A 27,219-nucleotide genomic window follows, 5' to 3' on the forward strand; every position below is an offset into this window, starting at 1 on the left:
GTTTCTCTACGCCTTTATGGTAGAAATGGCCCATTTCCTAAAATAGCGTCGTTAACTTACTTTCTATAGATTGCGCACCGTCTCAGACTAGCCACGGTGACATCTGAAAACCGCTTCACATCCGCTTTCGAGAGCTCCCTTCGGGTAGATGGAAGGATTTCACAGAATCCAGCTTGTTCGGCGGCTGTGATTCTCTTATATTGAAGAATTTTCACATGTTTTCATTTTGCGTGCGATGGCTCCCTAGTATCTCCACTATATGATTATTCTTGTTCTTTCATGATGCAGAATCATTTCATTAGCTCGTTCAAGCTTCAATTTTCATTTGTTCAGAAGATAACACTGTTGGAACCCATGAAAACACATCATGCTACGGAGTGTGAGCACAAATTTTGCATTGAATTTCTACTACATGTAATTGGTACACTGCAAAACAGATTGTTTTTGCAAGCCTGTGTGTTTCTGATAAATCTCTGTTACTATTCTTAAATAACTTTCTCTGTATACTGTATAATATTCATCTTTGATGATAGACATTAAGTTGGTATCAAGGCTAAAATTTTTGTAATGGCAGAGAATTGTGGAGATGCTCTTTCCTTCCTATGTTTTTATGTAAATTGTCTAGCTTTCATTTGTAGATGGAATCTAACATGTTTCCTTTTATTGTATATACAGACATTTCAGTGTTTGTGCATAGTTTATACATTCCATTTGCAGATTTAGTAGGCAGTATGCTACATACAGTTGCCCCGTAAATTTGACATTATTCCAATCTGGGTTGAAATGTACGTATGAACAATGCTTGTGATTTGCAATGTAACGAGGTATGCGTGCAATGTCTGTTGCAGCCCTTAGTTTACAACACACAGCATTCGAGGGTGAGCCTGCGGGTATAGGCAGCGTCTGGTATGCGTGCGAGGGTTGGAGATGGAAGGGTGCCCAGTGGAAGTATTATAAACTGACCACAGAGCAATCTGGATTGTTTATCAATAATGTAAACAGTGTAAATGCCAAGTGTCTATGCAAACATATTAAGTATTGATCGGGATCCCCTATTAAAACATCCAGTATGTCTCCCTGTGTGAGTGAGTGTGTGTGTGTGTGTGTGTGTGTGTGTGTGTGTGTGTGTGTGTGTGTGTGTGTGTGTGTGAGCTGTTCCCACACAGTTTGATAAAAATGGATACACCGTATGCTACACGACAGATGCACACACACATTTGCCCGTAGGTATGTTTAGGCGTAATTTACAAATTATTTGAAATTTACAGGAGAAAAACCCCTAGATATGAACTGTACACAGACATCTGTGCGGGTCTAAAGCAGATTCTGCATGTGTCATCATATGTTTCCATTTAGTGTGCATATCGATTATCTTGATATAAAGAGTACATGTACATTATAATAGATCATATATCTTCAGAGAAAGTGTCCAAACATATTCCATCTGGTGATGTACTGACGATAGGAAAACCTATAACTGGTTTTATATTTCATAACATTCACTGATTCTTTCTCCTAGGCATTATTGAGATTAAATTTCGACAGATCTAGATTCACGAAACATTACGTATGTATGATCATTGAAACTCCTTGTAAACACTCATTTTTCAAGCATCTGCTTCTTTGTTTTTCTGAGTCAACACTGTTGGATAAGCTACATGTAGTCTGTTCGTGAAACAAATTATGTGGGAATCAGTTTGCAGTGATTTTAATGAGAACTGTGAAGTGATGTAAGCATTATCTGAGAACAGCCGAGGTGAGTTGTAAAGTATTGCTGTAAGTTTTACTTTCGTTATTATTATTTTTTTTCGAGTGCTCGTTTGGTAATAAGGCTGCAGTCCAGCTGTCTAAGAATTAGAACTAGTAATCGCTTTTATTTGAAGTCACCTGTCAAGCCAGTTGAGTTAGAATTCAGAAACCTTCCACAGGCAACTTCAATTTTTGTCAGCCTCTCCTCATAATTTGTGTATGTACCATATCTTTGTGAGTGAAACTGCTGTATTCATCTTCTAAACCCAGCTCCCCAGATGAGTTCCAAAAAAACTTGACAGCCGGTACACCTGTATAGAGACTGGCTGATTAAAAGTCATAGATGCCAATCACGGCCGCAGGACAAATCCAAGCTGGAATGAGCCAACGAAATCAATTTCTATCCTAGCCCCTGAGCTCTCTGACCATTTTGCTCTAGTTTATCTTGAATTGAAGGTAATACCCAATAAGTTTGACTACTCCCGTGTGCCCAATGATACGTTTGTAGGGCTATATATTCGTTAATTCATTCATATTCATAAATATTATATTCATCATTAGTGATTTCTGCTACTAAGGAAGCGAGCTGAATTTTTTTTTTTCAGTTATTGTAAAATAAGATTAGCGTGTTTATTAATATCTGGGAATCAATCAATCAATCAATGATTACACATTCTGTGGAGTCTTCAGCTTGTAGTGAAATGACGTCATCAGGTTAAAGATAATATAAATTTTTGTTATAATGGTTTCGTACCAGAGCAGAGCGGGCTCTAAAAAATTCGAACGAGCTGTAAGAGTGACTCGACGCGGTACCGCGAGAATCAATATACACGTATTGTACGAAACCATTATTGCATGATTACTAAGACATGAGATCTCTTTTATAGGGCGAGTAAGTCTCACAGTGTTAGTTATATTGAAAGGTACACTGTACTTTAACCTGAAACACAAACTAAGACAAGGAAACTCAGGGAAACTTTTGAGGTACCAAAATTTTATATTATCTTTAAATCATTGAGATTATCTTCTCTTAGGTAATCAAAATAAACCTGCAGTTTGATATGAAAAGTCTACTTGGTGCTGTAGATCATCATTCTAGATTTTTTTTCAGAAAGGGAGGGGGGGGGGGGATTGTATTTTTGTATAGTATTTTTTCATCTTGCATGCCACAAACTGATATGTATTATATTCAATTCTATTTTATTTTACTTCTGCATTTTCTTTCTCAAATTCAAAACAATCAATAAAATATGTGAATGAAGAACATGCTGTAATTTTTTTTTTGTCAAGTAAACAATATCATGGAGACCCACCATGGTCACAGATAAATAAATTAAGTACAAGGAGGAACTAATGTTTACATATCTGCAGAGGGACGAAGGAAAGAACGATGCAGGAGACCGCCAACGTAAGCAGAAACTTGATCGGTTGACTGCCTCTAAAGAAAATACACATAAAAGAGATATAAGATACATTATCTTGAGAATATTTTGTGAAAGTGTAAACTGTGTGTGTTCACATGAGTGAAATTCTTGATTTTAACGTGCAATGGATTAAACCCCATTTAAGGCTCATTAATTCCCAGAAACTACATTTCTGTATTTTTGTACTGTGTCTCATTATTGTGATACTTAGCTGCTTAGCATGATCAATAGTGTTTCAAAAGTAAAGTTAAATTAAAGAATGTTTCATTTAAGGCCCCTGTTGTCTACCCACAATGTGAATAATGTTTTGGTTAGAGAATTTGAAAATGTCTCCAAATTATGACATTTTAAAAACATTTCCTTACATGAGTTATTATTTCTGTATCAAAGTGGTACGTGTTTAAAGATTTCTTTCTGAGTTTGTGCATATCTAATGAATTAACAAATTCAGTTGTTTTTTTTTTGGCCAATATTAGATATGCACTGAAATACAGAGGTGCCAAGTTAATGATAAGATGGTAATATCTGCAGCAGAATTCCTCCACGACATGTGATAAATATTATACCCCTGAGAAAAGGGATATGGGCAAGGGATGGATTAAGACCCTATCTTGCTCTGATGCAGGTCATCCCTACACGTTATAAATCATGTGGGACTGAGAGATTCCTTGCCATTTTATAACCGGGACACCTGCCGGGGTTATACAGTAATCAACAAATGCAGAAGATTTAAGGACATGCCAGATTTCATCCTAGATGAAATTAAAATGGAAAGTTTTTTAAGATGCCGAGGTATCTACATATTCATGGGAAAATCACCAGAGTTCGTTGATAAACTGACCTCAGAAGTTGTTGAAATCCTTCATTTGCACACATACGACCAATTTCCATGATATTTCATTTAGAAGTGGTTTGTTCAGCATCACCGTGTGAGGTTTGACAAACTTCAAATCACGCTGCCTCCTGTTTGGAAATTGCAAGATGAAATGTCATCCAGGGTTTTACTTTTGACTGCTTCTCAGATTTCTGTCTGTGTGCATTTTGCCAAATTATGAATTGAATTGAATTCATTTCAGTTCCATCAGCAACAGAAAAAAAAATATATATGTGACCGTGCACCTCAAAACGAACATAAAGTCGCACACACTGATTTTGCGTGAGGACTGAAAACAAGTGAAATGGTTCAACCTAGCCGAACTTGACTTTTTCATATTTTCTGAAAAAGCGGGTCTTCTTTTACATTATGCTAAAATTTGGTATCATAAAACGGGCAGGAAAGTGTGTTTTTTAGCAGTTTATCTCGAACATTTTTGATAGAATAGTGTGATTAGGTGTGTCTTCAGAATCCCTTTTTCATTTCTGAAAAACCTTGTCCACACTCTTCACTTTCAACTCTATTAACTTTTGAAAGGATAGTGCTACTGCTTTGAAAGTTGGCAATGATTATGGACAGAATGTGTAAATGAGGCATGCTTAATTTCAGTTTAATCTGATAATCCCTTCATTGTTGTTACTCCGGTGGTTTACTTCCTGTTTTTTGTCCCATTCATCGCACAGCCAGCACGGTTTGGTAAAGATTAAGCGCTTGAATAGGCACTGTACTTCATAGCCTCTTTTCTCAGTTCACACTTTTCCTGAGGTTGTGCTTTCTTTCCAATATTTAGATAGGTTAGGAGAGTCCATTTGATTTGAGTTATACATCATTTTAAAGCTTAAAGTCAACTCTTTCAGAATATAGTCTTAACTAAAAATTCATGTCTGGCGACTTTTTGTTTGTTTTGAGGTGCACTGTCACATATATATTTTTTACATATAGGCGTATAACAGAATTGTATGTATGCAAAAGATAAATAATTGTATATTAATAGTATATGAGGTATTCACTCAAACTCAATGAGGAATGAAGTTGGAGAAAATACTGGTTTATAATTTCCATTATTATAATATTTCAAGTACAATATTCAGTGCTTGGATTACTTGTTGGTGTAGATCAACACCTAGTGATCACCGTACTTTGGAAAGAATACAGAATGAACACGGCATGTAATTTTAGATGGTCTGAAAACCATTACTGTTCAATCAGGAACATCTTACATTTCTCTTCCTTGTGAGTTTGAATGCAAGTATTGAGATGGTCAGTTCATATTTCCCCAGTTTTAAGCTGGCTGTGGTCATTTGGTTGGCACTTCCCCCTTGGACCATCACAAGCCTAAATAAGGTTTTGGCCAAAGTTTTTGAGCCTCTGTTGGTTTTTTTTTCTGTTGGTTTTTTTTTATTTGATTTTAGGTGGTGAAAAAATTCCTTGTTTGGCTAGATGGTATTGTTACCCCTTGATCGATTTGACGTTTTTTGTGTCCTATTCAGGAGAAGGGCTCCTTTGAAAGAAAAAATGTAATTGAATCGAGTTTGAAAAAGACATGGCAACTGAACAAGAATAGCAGTGCTGGGAGAAAAATGGAGTGAATGCCAAGAAAGGCTGATTCTGTGCAGAGGCAGATTGAGTAAAGTGCTATGACTTCTGTATGATATTGTCCATATCTTACCCCATTTTTATGGTGACCATTGTCCAACTGTGGTCAAAGAGCAAGTACCCATTCATTAGTGTTCTTTTTTAAGATGAAAAAAGAAAAACGAAGAAGAGATTGTTAAGCAGTAAGTAATTTTTTGCCACTTGGACAATTATGTGTAGGATATGAATATCATTGTGTGTGGAGGAATATGTATTATGATGCATTTCTTCATTTTTTTTTGGGGGGGGGGGGGGGCTGAGGGGAAGAAAGAGGTACAGGATAGCTTACTGGTTGCCAGGTGAACTGATGACTTAGAAGGGCTAGTAGCTGTCATTGATGGTTGTGATGAGGAAGATTGATAATTGGGCGAATTCGAAGTGAGACGTTCAGCCGGAGCTCCAGTAGGTCAGAAGAGATCCTGCCGGAGTTCACCTGCAGGGGGTATATCGGGGCATTGCGGAGGGGCATTGCGGAGGGCATTGCAGGGCTTAGCTGGATATCATCATGCATGATGGAGTGACAGTGTGTGCGCAGAGGGTATGCGACTGTGCTCTCTTGACTTCTGTATTCAAGATTTAGGCCTAATGTTTTTCATTTCTTCCTTGCCGATATCGTTCTTTCTTTTTTGTGTGTGTGTTTAATTATCTATATTACCTCAACAACAATAATATACTGCTAGTAGGACTGGCCAACTGATGGGGTCATTCCATGGCAAATTGCCATAGCCAGTCAAATCATTTCCTCATGAGATTAATTTAGGGTATATGGGATAGGGCCTATTTACTGGATACAGATTTATGAAGAATGTGCCAATGGAGTGCCAGTTTTCTTTTTATCATGTGCACTTTCTTATTCACATTGCCATTTTGATAATTCAGTAGTTTTATTACATACGAAAGTTTAGAAAAGATAGAAAAATATTCCCTGAGTTGGATTGCCATTTGGAGTTTGACACCACCATAGCAAAGGTGTCTGACCACTAGTGGTTGCAGCAACCTTCATGTGCGTGAGAGCAATGGTCCTTGAGCTGCTGAGCCCCTGTGATTGCACTCCATGGACTCCATCTGACCACAGAAATTTCCACCTGTCCTAGGGCCTAGTCAATCTGCCCTCCCCTGGATCTAGGATTAGCCACCCACCTGAAGCTCTGTAGTTCTGTGCCTGACCACAAGGCACTCCCTAGCTACTTTGTGTATTCATTCATGCCTTTTAAATGAATGGATCAAACCTCAGCTTGTCTTGGGACCATCCCAAATGACAATGTGGTCACACTGGTCGCTAATGATAATGACAGAGTTAATAGCGCCAACTGCAAATTGGCAGACTATTCTACCTCACCATTTGTACACCAAAGAAAATTTGGTAGACAGTGTTTTGCATCAGGCCAATATGAATGATAATTGAGGGCCAACCTGCATATATGTTTTATCGTCGGCCTGTACCATCTTTTTTGTTACCTCCTGTTAGATTTGTCTACCAGCAAATGACTCTGTCCCCTGTCCCTTTCAAATATATGAATTTTTATTATTAAATGAAACAAGACATTTGCATATATTATTTGCATTAAGAGAGTGACAAATAGACACTAAAACAGAAATCTTTCTTTTAATTCCATTAAGTTTAGCATGATTTTGTTTTCATACACATTTGTGTATATTTATGGGTGTTCCAGTTTCCTTAGGAAGGAACAATGTTTACCTTCACAATTTTGTGAAAATCCACAAATTGCTTTGAATGAAAAGTTCCACATCACTGCAGTGTTGGACATGCCAATGAGGCATGAAACAGTAGCATTTGAACAGGGTAGTGAAAAAGAGGGAGTTAGTGGTAGAGGGAGATTAAATAGTGCTTGACCTGCTGACCTCCCTCCCCCCACCCCCAGGCCTTGGGGGATGTGATGACCTCCTCTTCAGGTCAGCCAAGAGAGTGTTTACATTGCTTGTCCCTTTCTAAGGTCACATCAGACTGGACATGTACATTATTTTGGAGGAGAGGTTGAGAAGACCTCTTTCTTTTCTTTCTTCTTCTGTTATGTGTTGTTGTTTTTTTTTCTTTCTTGGACTTTTTCTAGGATTTACTCTCACTGTGGCTACACAGACCAATCTAGCGGCGCAAGGATATCCCTGGTCCTAAAACCTCTCCCTCCCTCAATCTTGTTACTCTCATTTGCTCCTTCTCTGTCAGTATCCATTCTCATTCTCATCCATTTATTAGAACCAAAGAGAAGTCAAGTAAAGACTGTGGGCTCAAAGTGATGATGAGGATGAGGATAATAGTGCTGTTAGCTAGTAGTGATACTAATGATGATGATAATAATAATAATAATAATATGATGATGATGATAATAATAATAGTTATAATAATAATAATGATAATAATAATAATAATAACATTATTATCATTATTATTATTATTATTATTATTATTATTATTATTATTATTATTATTATTATTATTATTATTATTGACGATAAGGAGAAGAAAAAGGAGAAGAATGTTACCACTAATGGAGTACTACTACTAATAAAAGTAATAATCACAAGCATAATATTAATTTAGTAATAATGATAAAAATAGATAAAAGGAATAAATCAATTCAAAGATACTGTGGAATATGTCATGTTTTGATTACCAGGTGGAATTGTATCATGTTTTGGCATCATTCACCCTGAATATATAGGAATAGGCCTATATCTTATATATTTCATTAAAATTTCAATTTTATTGTTATTTTCTGTATGTCTCATTGAAAAAAAAATGAAATGCAGCACATTTTACGTGCAGCTTTGTAGCTATTGGTAAGTATTCCACCTGATCATCACAAAGGAAGATAAACAACATTAAATTTTGGTTTTGATGTTAGTGGCAATAATATCTTTACCATTCTCATTTTTTTCAAGAATATTGCCTAATCAGCATTTTCCAGAAAGTGTGTCAGTTATAAGATATATTACTCAAGAATATATCGGACAGAGTAAATTGTAACCATAAATCTAGAGCGCATGCCCAAATTTAAGAACAGATTTTTGTCCTCGATAGACTTATTTTCCGCCCTTCTTTTTGATGAGGGGAAAATTTGGAGTACGTAATTGCCAAATTGGGCATTTAATCAAGGTTTACTGGTGCAGAACCCAACAAATGCACAAACTATTTATCAGTTCAAGGATATGGTAACCACGCTAGATGTGATTTTTATCAGTGCAGAATGAGAAAAGATGAGATTAGGTAGGATGAGAATGTATACGATGAGATGGGATTTTTTGGCAGGGCAGATACAATTGCATTTTGTTACACTGACCTTGAATTATGAAAATATACATGAAAATATTACAAGTATTTTGAAGTAATGTTATGTACGGTTGTACTTTGATACAACGATGCTTTATTGCCCCCTTTCCATGGTGAAAATACTGCTTCCATATTTTCTGGGAATGACATGGTCTTTGTGCTTTCTATCCTCTACATTCTTTTTTTTTAATTTTTTTTTTTTTTTTTTTTTGTGAGGCCGGGTTAGTTTCTGACATGGGAGGTCATGCAGCTTATGTTCAAGGAAACCTGAAGTATGACAAGGACGGAAAATGAGTGCAAGTGTGCATTTTATTTTCTGTACTGCACAAAGTGCATGATGCACAATGTCGGGCATTACTGCTGCACATTACACGGAATTGGTACGAAAACAAGTAGTTTGCCTTGGATTCTTTGAAGAGTATTTGCTTGAATCAAATATGAGAAATGAGCAGTTTAACTCAAAGCTGTGCATACTCATTTTTTTTTTCGGGGGGGAGGGGGTGTATTTTTGAAGTGTTTGCACTGGATTGTGTTTTCAATGAACCAAACTTGTGCCAAATAGCCAAGCCGAAGTACAAGTATGCCGACCGAGTTTTCTTGGCATGATATCACGGCACTGTACAATTGAATATATCTGATGAGGCTATGGCATGTACAGAATCATACACATACACACACACATACACACACACACATACATCGCAGCTTGAAGCGTAGTATGATATACGTCCAAGGCAATTGTGTGGGTTGGATGTTGAAGGGGGTTATGGGAATGCACAGGGTCAAGGGTCAAAAGGAGTCTGTCATGCAGAAATATTTCTTTTCCCCCCACATAATCATGTCCCAAGCTCCTAACAACAACCAACTCAAATATATTCATATCTATTCTTTTATTTCATGTATTTTTTGAGATGAGAATTATGAAGAGACCGACTCTGTTTAGAAGGAATTCTCCCAATTGCCGTACTCATGGATAAGTGTAAAATTGCTATAAACCTTTGCATCACTGCAGTAGAACTTGCTATTGCACTGTATTCTGAAATAAAGTGAATGCAATGGTAGAAGCCTCATCAACATTGTGCTGAAGTTTAGAAAGTTGTGGAATGTAAATATTTCATATGTTTTCACAATACACTGATGTTTAGCAGCTACCTAAAGAGAACTAGAGGCAATGATTGTCGACACCTCTCAAATCTATCATTTACTTGTAAACCTCAATCTTCTCAAAATTTCCCATTTTGACATAAATTTCAATATGATGTATCCTTTGATCAACTCTTCATGGAAACATAGATATGAAATCATATTTTGGATTAAAAATTTATCCTCTAGTGGTCAAGTGAAAGAGCTGCATGTAATTATGTGTGTTTTGAATGATTTTAGAATGTTGGCATCTTTTGACACCGTGTGGTATACTATATGGAAAAATTACATAACTTTTGATTACAAAATTTTCCAAATAGTACACTATTGATGAAATGATGTCACAAAGCAATTGTGACATCATTGTGAGCCGCTTTGTATGATCACTGTTTTGTCACGAAGCAATTGTGACATCAACATGTGCTTCTTTGTATGGTCACTGTAGGATCCCTCCACAACATTATAGCTACCACATGACTGACTTCTCACCTCATTTTTTCCTTCTTTTGTGTACATTTTTTTTAGAATCCAAAATGTAAAACAAATATACTCTGCCTCTTTTCAAGTTTCTAGTTAAAACTATGGGACTTGGTGCCTCCAAATGTACCATTCACTTTCCGGCTGCACCCCTCTATAAGTTCCATAACTTTCCTACCTAGGGCCTGCATTGGATGAAACTTTTAACACTCTCTCTCTCTTTGATATTTTGGCCATTATTAAAGCCAGCTTTGCCGTAGCATGGAATCATACTTTTCTAACTTGTCCATGTGCAATGCTCAAATTATACTTTCAGAATGTGGTCTGAAATATTACATTTCCCCTGAAATTTGCATTTCCCCCTGAAATTTGCATTTAAGTATTAATATCAAGGTATTATATGTATAGCACCACATCCCTAGACAACAGTGGTAATTTCATTGCCAGACAAAGAAGCACTACCCCCCCCCCCCCAAAAAAAAAAAAAAAAAGGTCAAACATTATTCTCAGGTAAATTAGTTCTTGACTTGATGCCTCTCTGGCTGGCCCTGATGCCTTCTGCAAAAGATATGAAAGTCAAGGCCAAAGTGACTATGACCAAAACCAAACAGAATTTGAGTCCTGCATCGTGTGCTACACAATGAATCTTACTAGTGATTTCTCTCCCCTCCTTTCTATTGGTGGGGGGGGGGGGGGGGGGTGGGGGAGGGGAGACGATGGGACACCCATCTTTAATACTGGTGCTGGATCTCTTTTGAGTTTTGAGGCTGAATCATTACCTGATTCAAGTGGCTTAAATAGTTCCTGCATGTCATTTAGTTCACTGACATCCAGTGGAATGATTAATGGGATTCTGCCTCTCTAATTTATGTGTGGAAAAGAAAGAGAAGAGAGATAGAGAGTGTGAGAGAGAGAGAGAGAAGAGTGCAAGAAAAAAAGATGGTGACTTAAAAAGTAGCCTGGTTAATTACTTGGGATGTATAGATGGGGCTAGACTCAAATGATGCATTTTTCTCTCTCTCCTCTCCCGTTACCACTGGTCTCTCGGCTCATCAGTGACTATTTCTGCTGGACCAAGATTGAACAAGAACTTCTTTTTTTTGGGGGGGGGGGGGGAGAGGAAGGGGGATGGGGGTGGCAGATTAAGGGGTTGTTACATTTGAATGCACCCGATAAGATCATGTTCATCATTATCGACATTAATCAACCGTCAACATATCCCGGTTGCATTGTCGGGACTGACAGGGGTGCAGGCTCAATGAGGTCATGGGGAAAAAAAGTGAAATAAATCAACGATTATCATTATTATGATTTATTTTTTCCCCCTCTCTCACTGGTGTCTGAATGTTGCAGTCCCTGCACACGGCTAGTCCCTCTTCTTTTTGTTCCTCCACCTCGCTTCTTGACCGGAGGAAAAAAAAAACCCCGAAATCCTTCTTATGCCGCCTCTGTTCTGATAAGTTTGTACACTTCCAAGGGTGAGCAAAGCTAGCCTTTTCCCCTTTTTTTTCACTGTAATGTTCAGCAGTTGTCAATAAGCCAAGGCATGACACATTAATAATGCGGGGCTATTCTTCCGACCATTTATTGCGACTAGATTAGATTTTCATGGCTGGGTGCGTTGTACCTACTTGCTGCTGCATTTAATGTGTATCAGTTCTGGGTTTTTTTTTTCCCTCTCTTTTTTTTTCTCCGTCAGCTTTTCTGCTGTTAGTGGTTAGAAGGAGAAAAGCAGTGCATTTGGCTTCTGATACCTCATTCTTCAGACTTCTCGCACTACCTCCATCTTTTTTTCGTCTTTTTTTTTCCTCTAATGTGGAGAGCCCCCCTTTCCCCCTCCCCTACCCCCCTTCTTCCATTCTCTCCAGGAAACAGGGGTTGGGTAGCCGTAGCCAACTCAAAAGATATATGGTCGATTTCTGTAGCCCGGGAGTCGGCCTTTTGTGGGACGGATAGTTGGTTTTAGTTGTGCCCTACCACTCTGCCTTGGAGCCATAATTACCTGCACTAGCACCCCATTCAGGGCCGCACAATAGGCCCTATAGAAGCCAGACGTAGTCTAGCAGACAATGGACACCCATAACAGAGCGGAGCTAAGATGTGGCATGTCATGACCTCTGGTATACTGAGTGAGAAAGAAAGAGAGGGAGAGAGAGAGAGAGGGAGATGGGAAAAAAAATGAGAAAAATGAGGGGAGAGCAAGTGAAGGAGAGAAATAGAAGTAGACCGAATTAAGGACTTACCTCTTTCAGTGTTGTCAAATGTTATTGTATGCGTTTGAATATTTCTTGTTACAAGTCACTTCCATCATGTTTAAACTTATGCGCCTCAGTCAACCGCCCTGAAATACTGGTTCCATGAGTGTTTGGTGGGGCATTCTACCTCCCCCATCTCAACTCCCCCCCCCCCCTCCCTCTCTCTCTGCTTGATTTCTACACTCCCTCATGGTGTGTGCGCCATTTTCCCCCCCCCCCCCCCCCTTCCCTCTCCTGTAAGGGTTGTATAGCAAAGTGTCACAACAATGAGACCGGTATATGTGGGTAAGTGATTGTGAAATTATCATGGAGACATCAACTCCCGGTTCACAGAAATCGACTGAAGGGTATTGATTGGCGCGACTTCTACCCCGATGGTATCGCTGACAGATCCCAAACAGTATCCGGCTGGTACCGTGTGCAGAAAAGCTAATAAGAGAAGCACATGTCTGCGAGAGATGTGTTTTAATTGATGACTGTCCCCAATTCTCAAAAAATTTGACTGTATGTAAAATACCAGACTTGTGAAAACTGCAAAGAGTGGATGAATAAAATCAAGTCACTCCTTTCTCTCTCCCTGTCTTCTTATTTAGTTTTTATTCAATTCAGTTCAGTTACACTTTATTTCTATCATACATTGCATATCATCACATTGCCCTGCTAATGCAATACCTTGCCAGCATTTCGGATGATATTACAATACGAGTGTGTGGAACTGCTTTGGAATTGTTGGAATTGTCTGAACAAATTGTTTTATTAAACCTTTTAAAAGCAGTCTTGGTTGGTTGTGATATTGATAAATGTCCATGTTAACTTTGAAAGGAATAATATACCCAGCCGTAGTTTTCTGGGGACAGCATCCGCCGAACGAACGAACGCAGTGCCTCCGTATTGCTGCCCTCACGGGTATGTCTTGGGCTTCTAGTGAACTCTGGCGAAAACACTGGGGCCATGACAGTGGGATAAACGCCAACTGCCGAGCCGCGCGGTGCAAACCGATTTTGAGACAAGTATGTAACTGCTTTGGGATTGTCTGAATGGGATTAGAAGCTGCCCCTGTTATGTCATGACTAGACACGACAAGCTCCTCTCAATTTCTTTCTCCTTATCCCCCCCCCCCTCTCTTTTTTTTTGTATACTGCTGGATTATCTGTTTAATGAGAAGGCGAGCTTGGGACACGTCTGGAACGCATGGAGCGCTCGGGTGTCTGAATGGTTGATGATAAGGAAATCTAGTGCAGGGGGATTATCAGTCTCGCCCCTCTGTAAGGCCTCGCCCCTCATGTTACTGTTATCGCACCACCTTCGCCTTTGTTCAATGTTATCCCCCCCCCCCACCACACCCAACTTATCGGGTAGAATGAACCAAGGGTGTGCAGTTTGGACCCTCCCGGTGAATGGGGCTCATTTAAAAGCACATTAGCTCCCATTGAGCGCACGGGAAGATGTCGGTATTGTCCCGCCGCGAAGATGCGGGGAGGAGAATTACTCCCCGGCGCGGAGACGACAAAAATCCCCCCGCAGTGTGGAGGGCAGCACGGATGAGATTAGTTCCTGCCGGAATAATGTGGAATCAAGTAATGTAATCAAACTCGTCGCTCACGTAATTCCATAAATGAACATCTGTTGAAAGACCCAGCAGTTTCTTTATAACATCTTTCTTTTTCTTGTATGGGAAGTTCCTTAAAAATCGAGATGGAAAAAAAAAAGCTCCACAAGAAATGAGATAAAAAGTTGATGTAGATGAAGAATAAATGAACCAGGGACTCCTTTTTGGCCATGGATATCTTATTTGTGGCTCTTTTTCTTTCCCCCGCTCTTTCTTTCCTTCGTCCTATGGTTTTTGCCACAAAGATGACAAAGAATGATGATGATACCAAGCCCTTTCCTGTCTGAAAACATAAGAAAATGAGAGAGAGAGAGAGGGAGAGGCTGAACATGCTACGTGATTGCTTCAATAACAGTTCAGATTAAGAATGGGCAGACCAGGGTTGTAGACCATACATGTAGGAAACGATAGGTTTGCAGAGGAATGGTGGAGTAATTAAGGAGAGGTTCAGCTCTCTGTGCTTGCTTGTCTCAGCTATGCAATTACTGCAATAACATGCACCTTACTATCTGTGTTCAACAATGAAATGTGTGTATTGATGTTTTTTATTTTTTTATTTATTCATTTTTTTTTTTTCTTTGGTGGGGGGACAAATTTCATGCAATTGTCATTACGTCCATCAGAAGAATATAACTTGTTGGCCAATGGCCAAGTTGCATTTTATTTTATAATCATAATTAGAATGGTAGAATATGTATGAACACCATAAAAACTGTTAAAGTATGAAAAAAGAAATTTATGTTTATTGGAGAAGATGAATGTAAGCCTTGCCGCCATTGCAAGTCAGTGTCAATGCAACTGGTATGACGAAATGCTTTAAGCACAATTGAAGGTGTTGTGTGTGGATGTAAGGCAGGTTGGAATTTACCAGCTAGTAGTGGGAAACCTGTAGGTTGAAGCTATAATGTCTTCAGAAGTGATCAGCAGGCATTAGTTGTTGTTTTCTCTTTTGATATTACTTAATCTTGGAGTGTAGTTTTGATTGTTTGATGCTCCCAGAAATGAAATGAATAGATAAACAGGTGGAATACGCACGAAAGGAAGAGAAGCAATTAATGCAATACAATTCATTGCTCGAGTTGCCATTGTTCACATAGGCGGTAATTGCTGTGGTCATTTGTGGTCGGGGAGAATTGCGACTGTTTAATAAAGGCTCATTATTATGCAACATGGCGCATTTGATAAGCCCATAATGTATGTTTGAGATAAATGCGGACATAATGATCAGTATCTGATTCGTAAAACTCTCATTACACCGCATGAAATATACATGCGCCCCTAATGATGGTCAATTAATGGTAAATGTATTAGAGTTTCAAGGCGGGACCCTCTGTTCTGGCCCAAATGAGTTTTTAGTGCAGTGATTTGCTGACTTGTATTAAATGTTTTCCAATTCCAACTCGCTCACAGTCGCGATTTTCCATCCGTGCATGGGACATTAAACAATTTCAGTTACTACAACGTCACCAGCAGGGTCGGTTAAAGAGAAGGCTGATTTCTCCTGAAATGACCCGCAAACAAAATTATGAGATCTTGCTTATTTCTGCAAGAAAAATTGTAATAATGTCATTTCCATCATGTGTTTCAGAGTTTTATGATTTAATAGATTTCTGTAGAAATTCACAGACATTGAATGATACTAATTTTGTAATGTTTAAGATCTTTACTCTTTACTTTTTGTACCTTTGATATTGATTTAGGACCTGATCCATTGATAGTTTTGTGGTTAGTGCAAGATAAAGAGCTTTTTTTGTTCAGAGGTCCACACATCCACAATCAAGACATTTAAAAAAAAATCCCATTCACACTTCTCTGTGCTCTGCTATACCTCGAGATAAATCTTGAGTTGGTACCATGTCACATAATTTAGCTACATACAATTGTGTATTCATAGTCATTGTTCTTTTGAAGTCATTTTCTGGAACCATTTCCTTATTCTAGAACAGAGTCAATGTAATATTTCATCTTGCATATGTGTGCGTGTGTGTGTGTTGGCATGGTAGGGAAATGTCGTCATAGTACAATTTGTCATTATTATTTTTTTATTGTTTTGTGCAGGTGGCAGCTTCGAAATGAAACAGTAATTTAAGATTTTGACAGCAAAATGGTTTGAAGTGCCATTTTTAAACATTTTCAAGTTTAAGTCCATCATCAGATAGAGCAAATTAAATGTTTCCAGTGATACCTCACCGGTTAAAATGATGAGAAACATACCTGAAATTATGAATTACAATGTTCCATATTTCATCAATGTTTTCTTTGTATTTTAGCAGTTTTCATTGCAAATGTCTCATAGTGACAAGAATCGATTTAACTTGCTTTACGATAAAACTCTTCTATCATTCTACAAGGGTTAGGAAGGACTGGATGGAAATGAATGGAGAGAATGAGTTTTGGCTAAAGCAAGGGTTCGATGAACAAACAGGTGACCAGTAAAATGACTTTATGGGGGGGGGGGGATAAAGAGGGGGAGGGGGAGGGGGAAGGGGAGGGGGAAGAAATGGGATGGGGCAGAAGCACAAGATTTTACCCTGCCATGATATCATATCATTTGCAGCCTGTAATTGGCAGATGGCGATCCGAGGGTACGGAGAGGAGAAAGCGGAATAAAACATTTGAATATCACCACGGTAACAGATTGGAGGTTGCCGTGGCAACGGGGCAGCAGAACTAACACAAGTTTCTCATATCTTGCTTCCGTACGGGATGAAGCCGAGAGAGATGTGCAGAAGGAGAGAGAGGGAGGGAGAGATAGGGAGAGACGGAGGCAGGGGACTGCCTCCGCTTTTCTTCGAGGACTTTGTTCAACAGGAGCAAAGCCGGCTGCTATGTCTGGTAAATTTGTTTTATTGACAGGGCTGTCAGCAGGCATTTTCCTCATCAATTTTCAGTTTGGCTGGGTTGACATTGGCAATAGTCTGATGGAATAGGTGGCCACTGAATGGAATGAGGTATTTGCCTTGGTTGCCTGAAGAATAAGCAATTATCTGTCATTGCAACTTTCTCTCTCTCATTCTCTCTCTCCCTCTCTCTCTCTCTTTCTTTCTTGTTCTCCAGGCCCGTGGTAGCTGAGAACAGTAGCTAAAATATCATTATTGCATGTCATGTATCGGAAGCAGAGGGAGGAAACGGAAAAGAAAGGGGGGACAAAAATCAAACTTTGAACGATTTAAAGAAGAAGGAGGAAGGGAGAGTAGAGGAAAAAACAGACCCACAGAAATGAAAACGTAGACTTGTGATTTCTGTGTCATATTCATAAATCGTGTTTTGGAATAAAACAACGCTGATGGAAAGATGACCTTGTACATATCAAAAATTTTAGAAACCTATGTTGATGAAAAAAAGACACAAATTCCAGTTGAAATGATGAATGAACAAGGCTTCTATTTCACCAATAAAACTCTGGCCTCTAGATTTTGTACATAGTTTTAATGACAAAGTGTCAACAGTAAGTAAAGGTGGTACATTTAACAATTACACTGTTGTCTGTACGACATTGTAATCTTATCTTTGAAGGTCATCATTTTTTTAATATCATCCAGTCTTTAAAAAAAATTTCTATTTATAACATTCAGCCATGTAGAGCGGTAAAGACATATAATGAGCCCCTTAGCATCCTTCCCCCTCGCAGATAGTTGGTTCAAGTCGGCGATTACGAGCGGGATGCTCTTGCCCACAATTTGCCGCTAGTATTGATCATGCATCGCCGTGGCGATGGTGGTGGAAGAGGAGGAGGCGTACCTGTTGACAGCATTATCTCTTGTTACCAGCGGTAGTTTGGTCTGGGCTTTCTAACCATGCCTCGGATTAGATTGATTTTTATTGTTGTCGCACTCCGGCATTTGCCTGGAACCATTTTGGGACCACTGTGCATGCTGGGGGCTGTATTGTATGTTTGTTGGGTGATCATTTAACCACAACACAACATTTCTTTCTTAAACCCCCCCCCTCCTTCTCTTCCTCCCCCTCCTCCTCCTCCTCCTCCTCCTCCTCCTCCTTCTTCTTCTTCTCATTCTTCTTTCTCTTCTTGTACGATCAGTGAATCTTATTGCTTTTGGATGGACGCATGGATCGCACCGGCTTGTTTGTTGGTCTGGGGACAATTTTATAGCTTACCGGCCGAGTAATGGGCACCTGATGTAATTATTGTTAACCTGGGATAATTATCGTTCTTGTCAAAAAGGCTGCAGAAGCAGATTAGTGAGTACCTTGGAGCAGTTTGCTCCCGGGGAAGGAAGAACTGGGTTGCATGGCTTCCGCTGATGCTACTGTAGTTTTGCAAATGTCCTGCCAATTCATTCCATCATAATTCAAGGTGTCTAATCCCCTTCCCCCTTCCCCCCCCCCCCCCCCTCCTTAGAAGTTTTTGACAGCAGTGGAATAATTGTTTACCCTGGAGAGCACAATTGATCAGATTATCAAATGTGATCAGATTATTAAATATCAGATAATTGTTGTTCCCTTGTACACCCTTAAAATGCTTTGTGTGTCTCATGCACAAATGAAAAAAAGTGAGATAATCATGAATGTGCAAAATATTGGTAGAATTGCATATAATAATCTATTCCAGTTATATTTCCACTTGAAATGATCCTAGATCATATTCATTGTATTGAGCATGTAGCTTTTATATGGACAAAGCTTTGGTGAAGGTTGGCTGGCTTTTCCTGCAGAGCGTAAGGCCTACGCTTCCCCAGTCCGCGCCATATTGGCCTGTCTCCAGTTTGTCGCCTAGAGCACAAAGGGAGATTCGACCTTGAAATGGTATGATACAGCCTTCAAACTGGGAGTTCTTTTTGTCCTTGCAAACAATGTTGGAGACAATTGCTCCGATGCTGTCATTTTCCCCCTAAATAGTCAATTTATGTCTTTCTCTTTCTTTCTTTCCCTCTCTTCTTTTTTTTTTTTTAGTCCACCCGTCCTGTCTAATGAATCATATCAAGTTTTCTGAAGTATTGACTCGGGTTTGTGAACATACCCAGCTCCACCCTTGCACACAAAAAGGCGGCAATTCATTGCTCGCGAGAGACAGGCCATGCTTCGTTTTTTTTTTTTTTTTTCAATTTTTATGTCAATATCTATGCAAATGGAGAAAAGCTGAAGTGCTTTGAAACACAAACTGTGTTTATTTCACCTGCTCTGTGTTTATTTTTTCAGTCATTTAAAAAAAAAAAACAGAAAGAAAGAGAGGAAAAAAAGATTACTGTCTAACAACATGGCAGAAGCTAAGGCCAGACCGGTTCGTTTCCAGTTTTTGATCATGTAAATATTGCCCCACAACATGTTGTGCATTCTCGATATATTCGTTCAACGAAAGTGGGTAAATATGATAAGTGAGTGAGAAAGAATGCTTGTGATACGAACTAATTCTTGTCCCCTATACCCCTTTTTTTTCACCCTTCTAATTCGTGTTTCCTTCAAATATACATACGCTGGTGATGAGCCACTACCCGTAAAACCGCCCCGACTAGCAGCATCGCTGGCGGTTGGATCAGTGGGTGCGTGATACGGTCCAAAGATCGGTTGCGGAGATGCACGGACAGACGTTCTTCAAGTGGACCCCAAGCGCCCAAGCTCAAGGGCCCGAGGCAGGACCCTGTGTACAAACATGACGAACGCACACGACCTGACTCACAAACACTCCAGTCGATTCCACCGTTCATATGGTTGCCAGGCACCCCTTCTTTGATAGAGAGAGAGAGAGAGAGCGAGTGAGCAAGCAAGCAAGATAAAAGAAAGAAAAAAAAATGATGCCATCTCCATGGCAACAAAAATGTCAAAAGTGGCGGTATCCGTAGCGGCGGGCAAGCGAGCCCTTTCTGCGTTCTCTTTCTCAAGTAGAAAGGTGGGAGGTGAATACATGATGTCATCTTTTGTTGGTTCGCCAAAAAAACAATACAATTTTTAGCAGGGTTGCAAAGAATACGTCAAACTGATTTTTTTTTTGTCCTCTCCCACTTTATCAATCTCATTTTTTTTTTTGGGGGGGGGGAGGGGAGGGGTGAGGGGGAACAAGGGATCGCGAGGGTTCTTTTCGTGACCAGTGATTAATTGATTAGGGCCGTATATCCCTAATGCCGATCTGCAACTTGTTCAAACGCAGCCATGTTTTTATGGAGGGCACTAGCTGTCGTCGCCATGCGTATTTATGGAGATTAATTGTTGGCCCGAGTAATGCGTCTGAGAGGAAGACATGGAGAGAGTGAGAGAGGAAGACAGAACTGGTAAAACATTGTGCCTGCGTGTTATGTGCAGGTATGCCTTCACCTCCTTTTTTTTTTAGCTTGTCCTGAAAAGTTAAAACACCAAGAGGTGCTACTTCACCCGCCCCGCCTGCTAATGAAAAAGGGCACTTGTGTTCATGAGCCGAATGTGGGACGGTTTGCCCTGACACTTGTTTAGCCTAAGAGATTGATTTCTCACGATCACATACACTCACGAAAAAAAAAAAAAGGAAAGAAAAAACGGGAACAACCGGTAAGAGGATCACCTGGCCTAACATATTGTACGTGTCGATAGCTGCGGTTGATATGTGCCGGGCATATATCTTGTCCTGACGCAGTGCATTTGCTCGGGGAAACATTCCCCCCAAACTTTTGTGCCTTTGCCTCACCAGCTCAGCATCACTTCTTCTGTTTGACTTTGTCATCACTGAGGAGAATACAAACTTTTTTTTTTGTAGCCAGTAATGGACCTCTTAATTCAGTTGATGGTGGTCATTGACAATCCAGACTTTTTAGAGAGCCGTGTGCTGCGCTGTGTGTAGGCCACGTTGTGGTGTTCTGAAGTGAAAACGTATTCTGCTTCGAAACTGTCTAAAATTGTGCCAGGGTAATTAGTTAAACAGGAAATATTCCTGTTGCGCAGGATTTAGTTTACAGTGCATGTGCAACACCATTAAGCAAAACCACAAACCTGTTACAGACAATGTCATCATAGCTGACAGAAACAAAGACAGGTATATAAGAGACAAAATTATACTGCAAGTGGGAATTTGTCTCTACGTACCATTTAATAAGGTAGTATGGGACTTTTGAATAATTGAAAGTTCAGCATTTTTAGTTCTTCTTTAAAATCTGTGTGCATTTCTGTAGTGCTCAGTATGTGTCATAAGATATCTTCCTCTGGCTTGTTTTGCCATGCTTTTTGAATTGTGGCTGTTTTTGATAGACGGCAGTGCTTCAAAGCTACAAAACATGGTGTCGTGAGAGAAGTGCCTATGCTGTATTCTGGAATCTTATGTCTGAAGCTAACTTCTCTTTCCCCCCACTTGTGGAAAAAACAAGAGCCTGCCAGCACAAATCGCAAATCAATTTCGGTAGATTTGTAGCAAACCTCTGCCCGTATACACTTACCATACGCGGGGGAAACAAAGATATCGGTGTTTACAAACCAAAAAATACAAAATAAACATGTTCCCTCAGAATGGTAGGAGCAGAGCTTTTTGTTGTCAGTTTTTCGTTGTTTTCAGACTCCACATAAACCCAATTTTCTCTTTTTCATCTAACAGGATGCTACATCTGTCTTTTCTTTTGTCACTTCAAATTAAGGCCCGTATGGACAGTCTAATTTCATGAACGATACACCCAGAAATGTATCGGTATTTTGGCGTTGCAGCGGATTTAAAGGGGACGGAATGGCAAAAGTGCAATATTGAGTCCAGCTCCTTGCACCTGCGGAACAGCCTACCTGCGTCCAGCGGTCGGCCGGTCGGAACAGTTCAAAGACAGACCTGGCGGTCAAGGGATGGTGGAAGACAAAAGCATATAACTAGATGGACAGTCGTGGCTTCTCTCCTCTGCCAAAAAGACATTATCATTTTTATTTATTTATTTATTTTTTTTTACTTGAAGCCAGTTCTGTAGACAATCGCTGTTTCCATGTAGGCCTACTCATATTTTTCTTGACAAATTCATTGAGACTTTGACACAAGCAAACGAAAACTGAAGTATCTGTAGATGAGGAGAAATGGATGAAAGAGAGAGAGAGAGAGAGAGAGAGAAGGGGGGGGGCGAGAGATAAACGTACCCATGAGGGAGAGAGGAAAGACCGAAAACTAATCGCAGACAAGGGGAGCTCTTATCTCGTTGTGAGGCATATCAAATATTATTCATGACTGATGTCGATAGCGTGATATTACATGTTTTCTCCAAGCTCCGTCGATCTGTTGCTTCTTGCAATGTTCAGTCGTCGTTGCAGCACCTGTCTGTTACTTATTAAAGACAACTCTTTGAAAATATTACAAACTCTCCCACACTCGTTCTGTCTTTCCGTCAGTCTGTCTGTCTGTCTGTCTCTTTCTCACTTTAGCTGTTTCTTTTCTGGCGATGCCGATGTCTGCTTAATTTTTTTTTCGGAGATGAGAAACTTTGATAACGAAAGGTCAGACAGTTTAGCCCTAATAGATGCAAATTTCATTAAATTTCCTGCGATATTTTTAGGGCACCGATGTGTATGGAAAACAGATAGGTGTAGGCAGGGGAGGGGGGACAGGCTCGCGTGGTACCTCTCCCGTTGTGGTCTATAAAGACCGTCCAAGGCCAACCTGGGGGCATGTGTTTTATGTGCTGTCTTCTATATAGCTCTCCTTCTCCCCCTCTTTCTGTGTCCCCCCCCCCCCCCCCCCCCCCCCCACTGACCACAAAGCCAAGGAATCACCTAATTACTGTCCTAATGAATGCCAACCCCATACTGTCTTGCCAATATTCCTTTTGCTCCTTCTCCCCCCTTCGCATTCCTCCAGGTCCATCTTTCTTCTACTATCACCGCGCCCCCAAACCAATGATAATAATCAGGAACACGCCACCGCGGTACATTGTCGGCCAATACAAAATCTAAATGTTGCGATAGTTTCGGTGATAGACATGGGCTGCAGCATCCTGGTATTGCGTGACCAGGTGTCTTCACGTCTGAACAACCCACCGTTTCACAGGAGCTGGTTTCTGCTGGGGGAGATGGCAAATGTAGCAGTATTTTGCACTGAAGTGACTACTTTTTTGGGGTCTCATAATCGATGTCAAGTTGTGCATTTCCCTTACTTTTTTTTTTTGATAGAGGTTGCAATTTTTTCTCTATACTGTATCATAATTCTTGTAACATAGCTACAGTTATCCTTCATGATGGTTGATGAATGGAAAACCTTAATACTGCTGAAAGAATTGCAGTGGTGTTGAAACGCTGTCCCCATGCTAGAAAGCAAACAGCCCATCTCTGCAATGTACACACATACAAACAACAAAGAGAGAAAGAAAGAAAGAAAATATTCATACATTCATCCATTTAGGCCATTTAGACACCAAAAATTTAGATGTTCTACAATGTGCAGCTCTAATAGTAGAGAAGTGATGATGGAAAATCGGGGAAGGGGGGGGGGGGGGGAGAGGGTGTCTCAAGCAGAACCTGTTGCTGAAAGTGCTCTCTTGCCGTTTACCACCCAAGACGCGTTTAAACCGTGACAGATACAAATGAATGTTTTCATTAAAACATGATCTTCTTTTGATGACCCCGGGAGCGGAGGGGTGCTCGCGGAAACGTGCACACAGCCGTAACAGATAACAGGCATCCTCATTTAATCCCCTCCCCCGTTTCTCCCTCGCCCCCGAGTATCTCTTCTGCAGCCGTATGATAATTGGGGGGGGGGGGAGGGGAGCAGTTTGGAGTCCAGGTAATACATGGTGTCTTCATTTACACTATATGTGCCAATGATGAATGAGAGAGAGAGAGAAAAAAAAAAGAGATAGATGATGATGAGGATAAAGATGAAAAGAAAGAAGATAATGAAAAAAAAAAAGGAGATGAAGATAAGGAAGAAATGATTAAAAGAAAGCTAAAAAGCACCTCTGATCATTAAAGGGGATAAAGAGAATAAAAGAAGGTTAAAGGAGGACTTCCTACGTACGAACCCATCTGGTTTTTGTCAGAAGGCAGGAACACATGACGAGCAGATACTCTTTCCTCTGGCTTACCCAGCAGAGATCCTAGCGTGCTGAACACTTTTGACTTATTAATGCACTCCGGCTGTTTCACAGCACCGATCACGCCAGGTCAAAATTACACTGATTTCGCAAGCTGGTGACACACACACACATACACACACACACAAACACAGTCATTCATATGCACACACACACACACGCACTCAACTCCTAGATAGACCCACTGTCAGCAACTGATGTAGTTGTATAATACAGGAGTTATGGACATTTGTATATATAATACGTAAGGAGGAGGAGGAAGAGGAGGAAGATGGGGGGGGGGGGGGGGAATAGGGTGTTGCGTATTTGGTACCACTTAGCCAAGCCAAAATGTAGTTTGCTAATCATTGAAGGCAGTGAACTCTGTAGTAAGCAATTTACAACTTTGATAAGAAGGGTTTTTTTTTGGGGGGGGGGGGGTGAACAAAATGGAATTCAGCTCTGTGAAACTTTGTTGGAAATTATTATTGAAAATTTGTGGTCCTTTGAGCTGACCATGGTATTCTTTCTGATATCATCCTGAAATTGCTGCCACAATCAGTGGACACTATTTCTGCCTTGCATCATACTCTCTAGTTGTTATTAATATGAAATGTCACTGATGTCAATATTTCGAGAAGTGATCTTCATTTTGCTCTGTTCTTCGTTCCATGACAGTGCTGGTGCAATCTATGCTACATGTATTAAAGTGTTAATGTGTCTTTGCATCTCTGATATAAATGATGGGAATAACCGTTGTCTTATAAATTCAACCAAAGAGTCATGAGGCCTTTAAAGGACAAGTTCACCTTCATAGACATGTGGATTGAGTGAATGTAGCAATATTAGTAGAACACATCAGTAAGAGTTTGAGCAAAACTGGACAATCCGTTAAAAAGTTATGAATTTTTGAAGTTTCTGCTCAGTCACGGCTGGATGAAAAGACTACTATAGCTTGTGATGTCACATGAGTACAATGCTATAAAGAAAGAATAAAGAAAATTCAACATATTTCCATTTTTCTCGCATAACAAAAGAACACTCAACTTCTCTCTTTCAGAAGGCAGGGGGAATAATATTACCCTTAACATACGTCAGTAGCAAGTCGAAGAAATGTGCACTTTATTCAAAAAGTAAAGTTTTGTGAAATTCTCTTTTTATTTTCCTTATGTAGTTGTACGTATGTGACATCATACACTGTAGTAGTCTTCTCTTCCAGCAGTGACTGCGCAGATACTTAAAATATTCGTAACTTTTGAACGGATTGTCCAATTTTCCTCAAACTTTCACTGATGTGTTCTACTAATATTGCTGCATTCTCTCAATCCTTATGTATATGAAGGTGGACTTGTCCTTTAACTCCCTGTGAACAGTGGCATAACATCTAACTAACTTGCCATGTAATAGCATGTGGCTGATGAGGCTGAAAGAGTCTGAGGAATTTGCCATCATTACAGTTGAACAGCATATATGTGAGAACTTTGGGTTTTATGATGGAATGACCAATGTAACATTCTGGTAAGATGGTATCATTTCATACATCTGTACTTGTTCATTGCCGAAGGTACGCATAGATAAAGGATACAAAACATCCATTGTAGATACATATTTGTGTATGCTTGGTTTGCAGAAAGGAACATCTATCTACAGCATTGATCTGTACAAATATATAAAATGTATGCATTGAATGTTATGCACAATGGATGAAGAGTCATTTTCAATTAATGATTATTTATTTCTTTTCTCTCTCTTTCTTCATTTTATATGTGCTGCCCTCTTGTGGACAAATCCTATTCACCATCCAACCAACATCAGGTGAGTGATTGAAATCAGTGATAATTAGCCCAAAAGTCTTTGAAATATCGTATATGACCACAGTCATATCATTTGCATCCAGGCCAGGGGGATCCATCTTGGGTTGAAAAAAAGACATTGATTTGGAGAAGTTTTGTTTTGCTGAGTGCACAATTTTATCGGCAGGCATCAAATGATTGTTAATACATTCCATGCAGGTAGGTTAACTAGTGTAAAAGTGAAAAGATTGATGCAGTGTTGGCATAAAAAGAGAAAAATTCATCGAAATATGAAGACTCATCAGCATGCACACACATGCATATTGTCAGACAGATCACATAGATATCTTCATGTGGGACTAGACTTGTAATAATTATGACATAGTTCATAGTGTATCAATCGGGTTATTGAATTCCAGTAATGCAATTGCAAACATGCATCAAAGTTCGCTTGCATCATTATCACAACTTGTCAGGCAAGAGGTGTGGTTAATGTAACTTGATGTAGAGAGATATGATATGGATTACTGGCGACTGAAAATTAATCCCAGATCATTACAGCTTTTCACAATGCGGAATCCTGGTCATCAGCTTGATTGCATGCCTTAGAGATATGCTGCGAAAGTGTTCTTTCATCTTTGACAGAAGGCATCTATATAGCAAGTATTCATAGTAGTCGAAAAATTAAAACATATGTATAATGTTGAGCAAATATTTCAATATTTGAATTTATTTATATTGAATCAATATTTGAATTTATCACATTTTCTCTGTTTGTAGGCCATACATAAATAAAAGGATAATCTTGCGAATATATGTGAATTTAAAAAAAATCTGTATTATAGTGATCTTCTACAAATTTTTGCATAAATGTATTTGTCTCAACATGACCATTGTTTTGTAATTAAGATGGTATACCAAGTTTGAGCCTTGGCCATGACAAATGTATAAAATTCAGAGCCAGTCTCTTTTGACGTGAGATGATGTTATTCCCAAGCCTACGTGGGGCATAAAAGTT

General features: G+C 39.5%; 1 protein-coding gene across 1 annotated transcript in view; it reads left to right on the forward strand.

The window, feature by feature from the left end:
• LOC139733009 (pre-B-cell leukemia transcription factor 2-like) overlaps positions 1–26,975 on the forward strand; it is a 67,417-nt gene extending 40,442 nt beyond the window's left edge. The window contains exon 4 of the mRNA XM_071643854.1: positions 26,224–26,975. Coding sequence (XP_071499955.1) covers positions 26,224–26,231 — 8 coding nt within the window. The 3' untranslated portion in view covers positions 26,232–26,975. The remainder of the gene's footprint in view (positions 1–26,223) is intronic.
• Positions 26,976–27,219: the final 244 nt, after the last annotated feature.

This window comes from Diadema antillarum, unplaced genomic scaffold (genome assembly GCF_040938485.1).
Source record: "Diadema antillarum isolate AM-2024a unplaced genomic scaffold, OU_Dant_1.0 seq00000459_RagTag, whole genome shotgun sequence".
Classification (NCBI taxonomy): Eukaryota; Metazoa; Echinodermata; class Echinoidea; order Diadematoida; family Diadematidae; genus Diadema; species Diadema antillarum.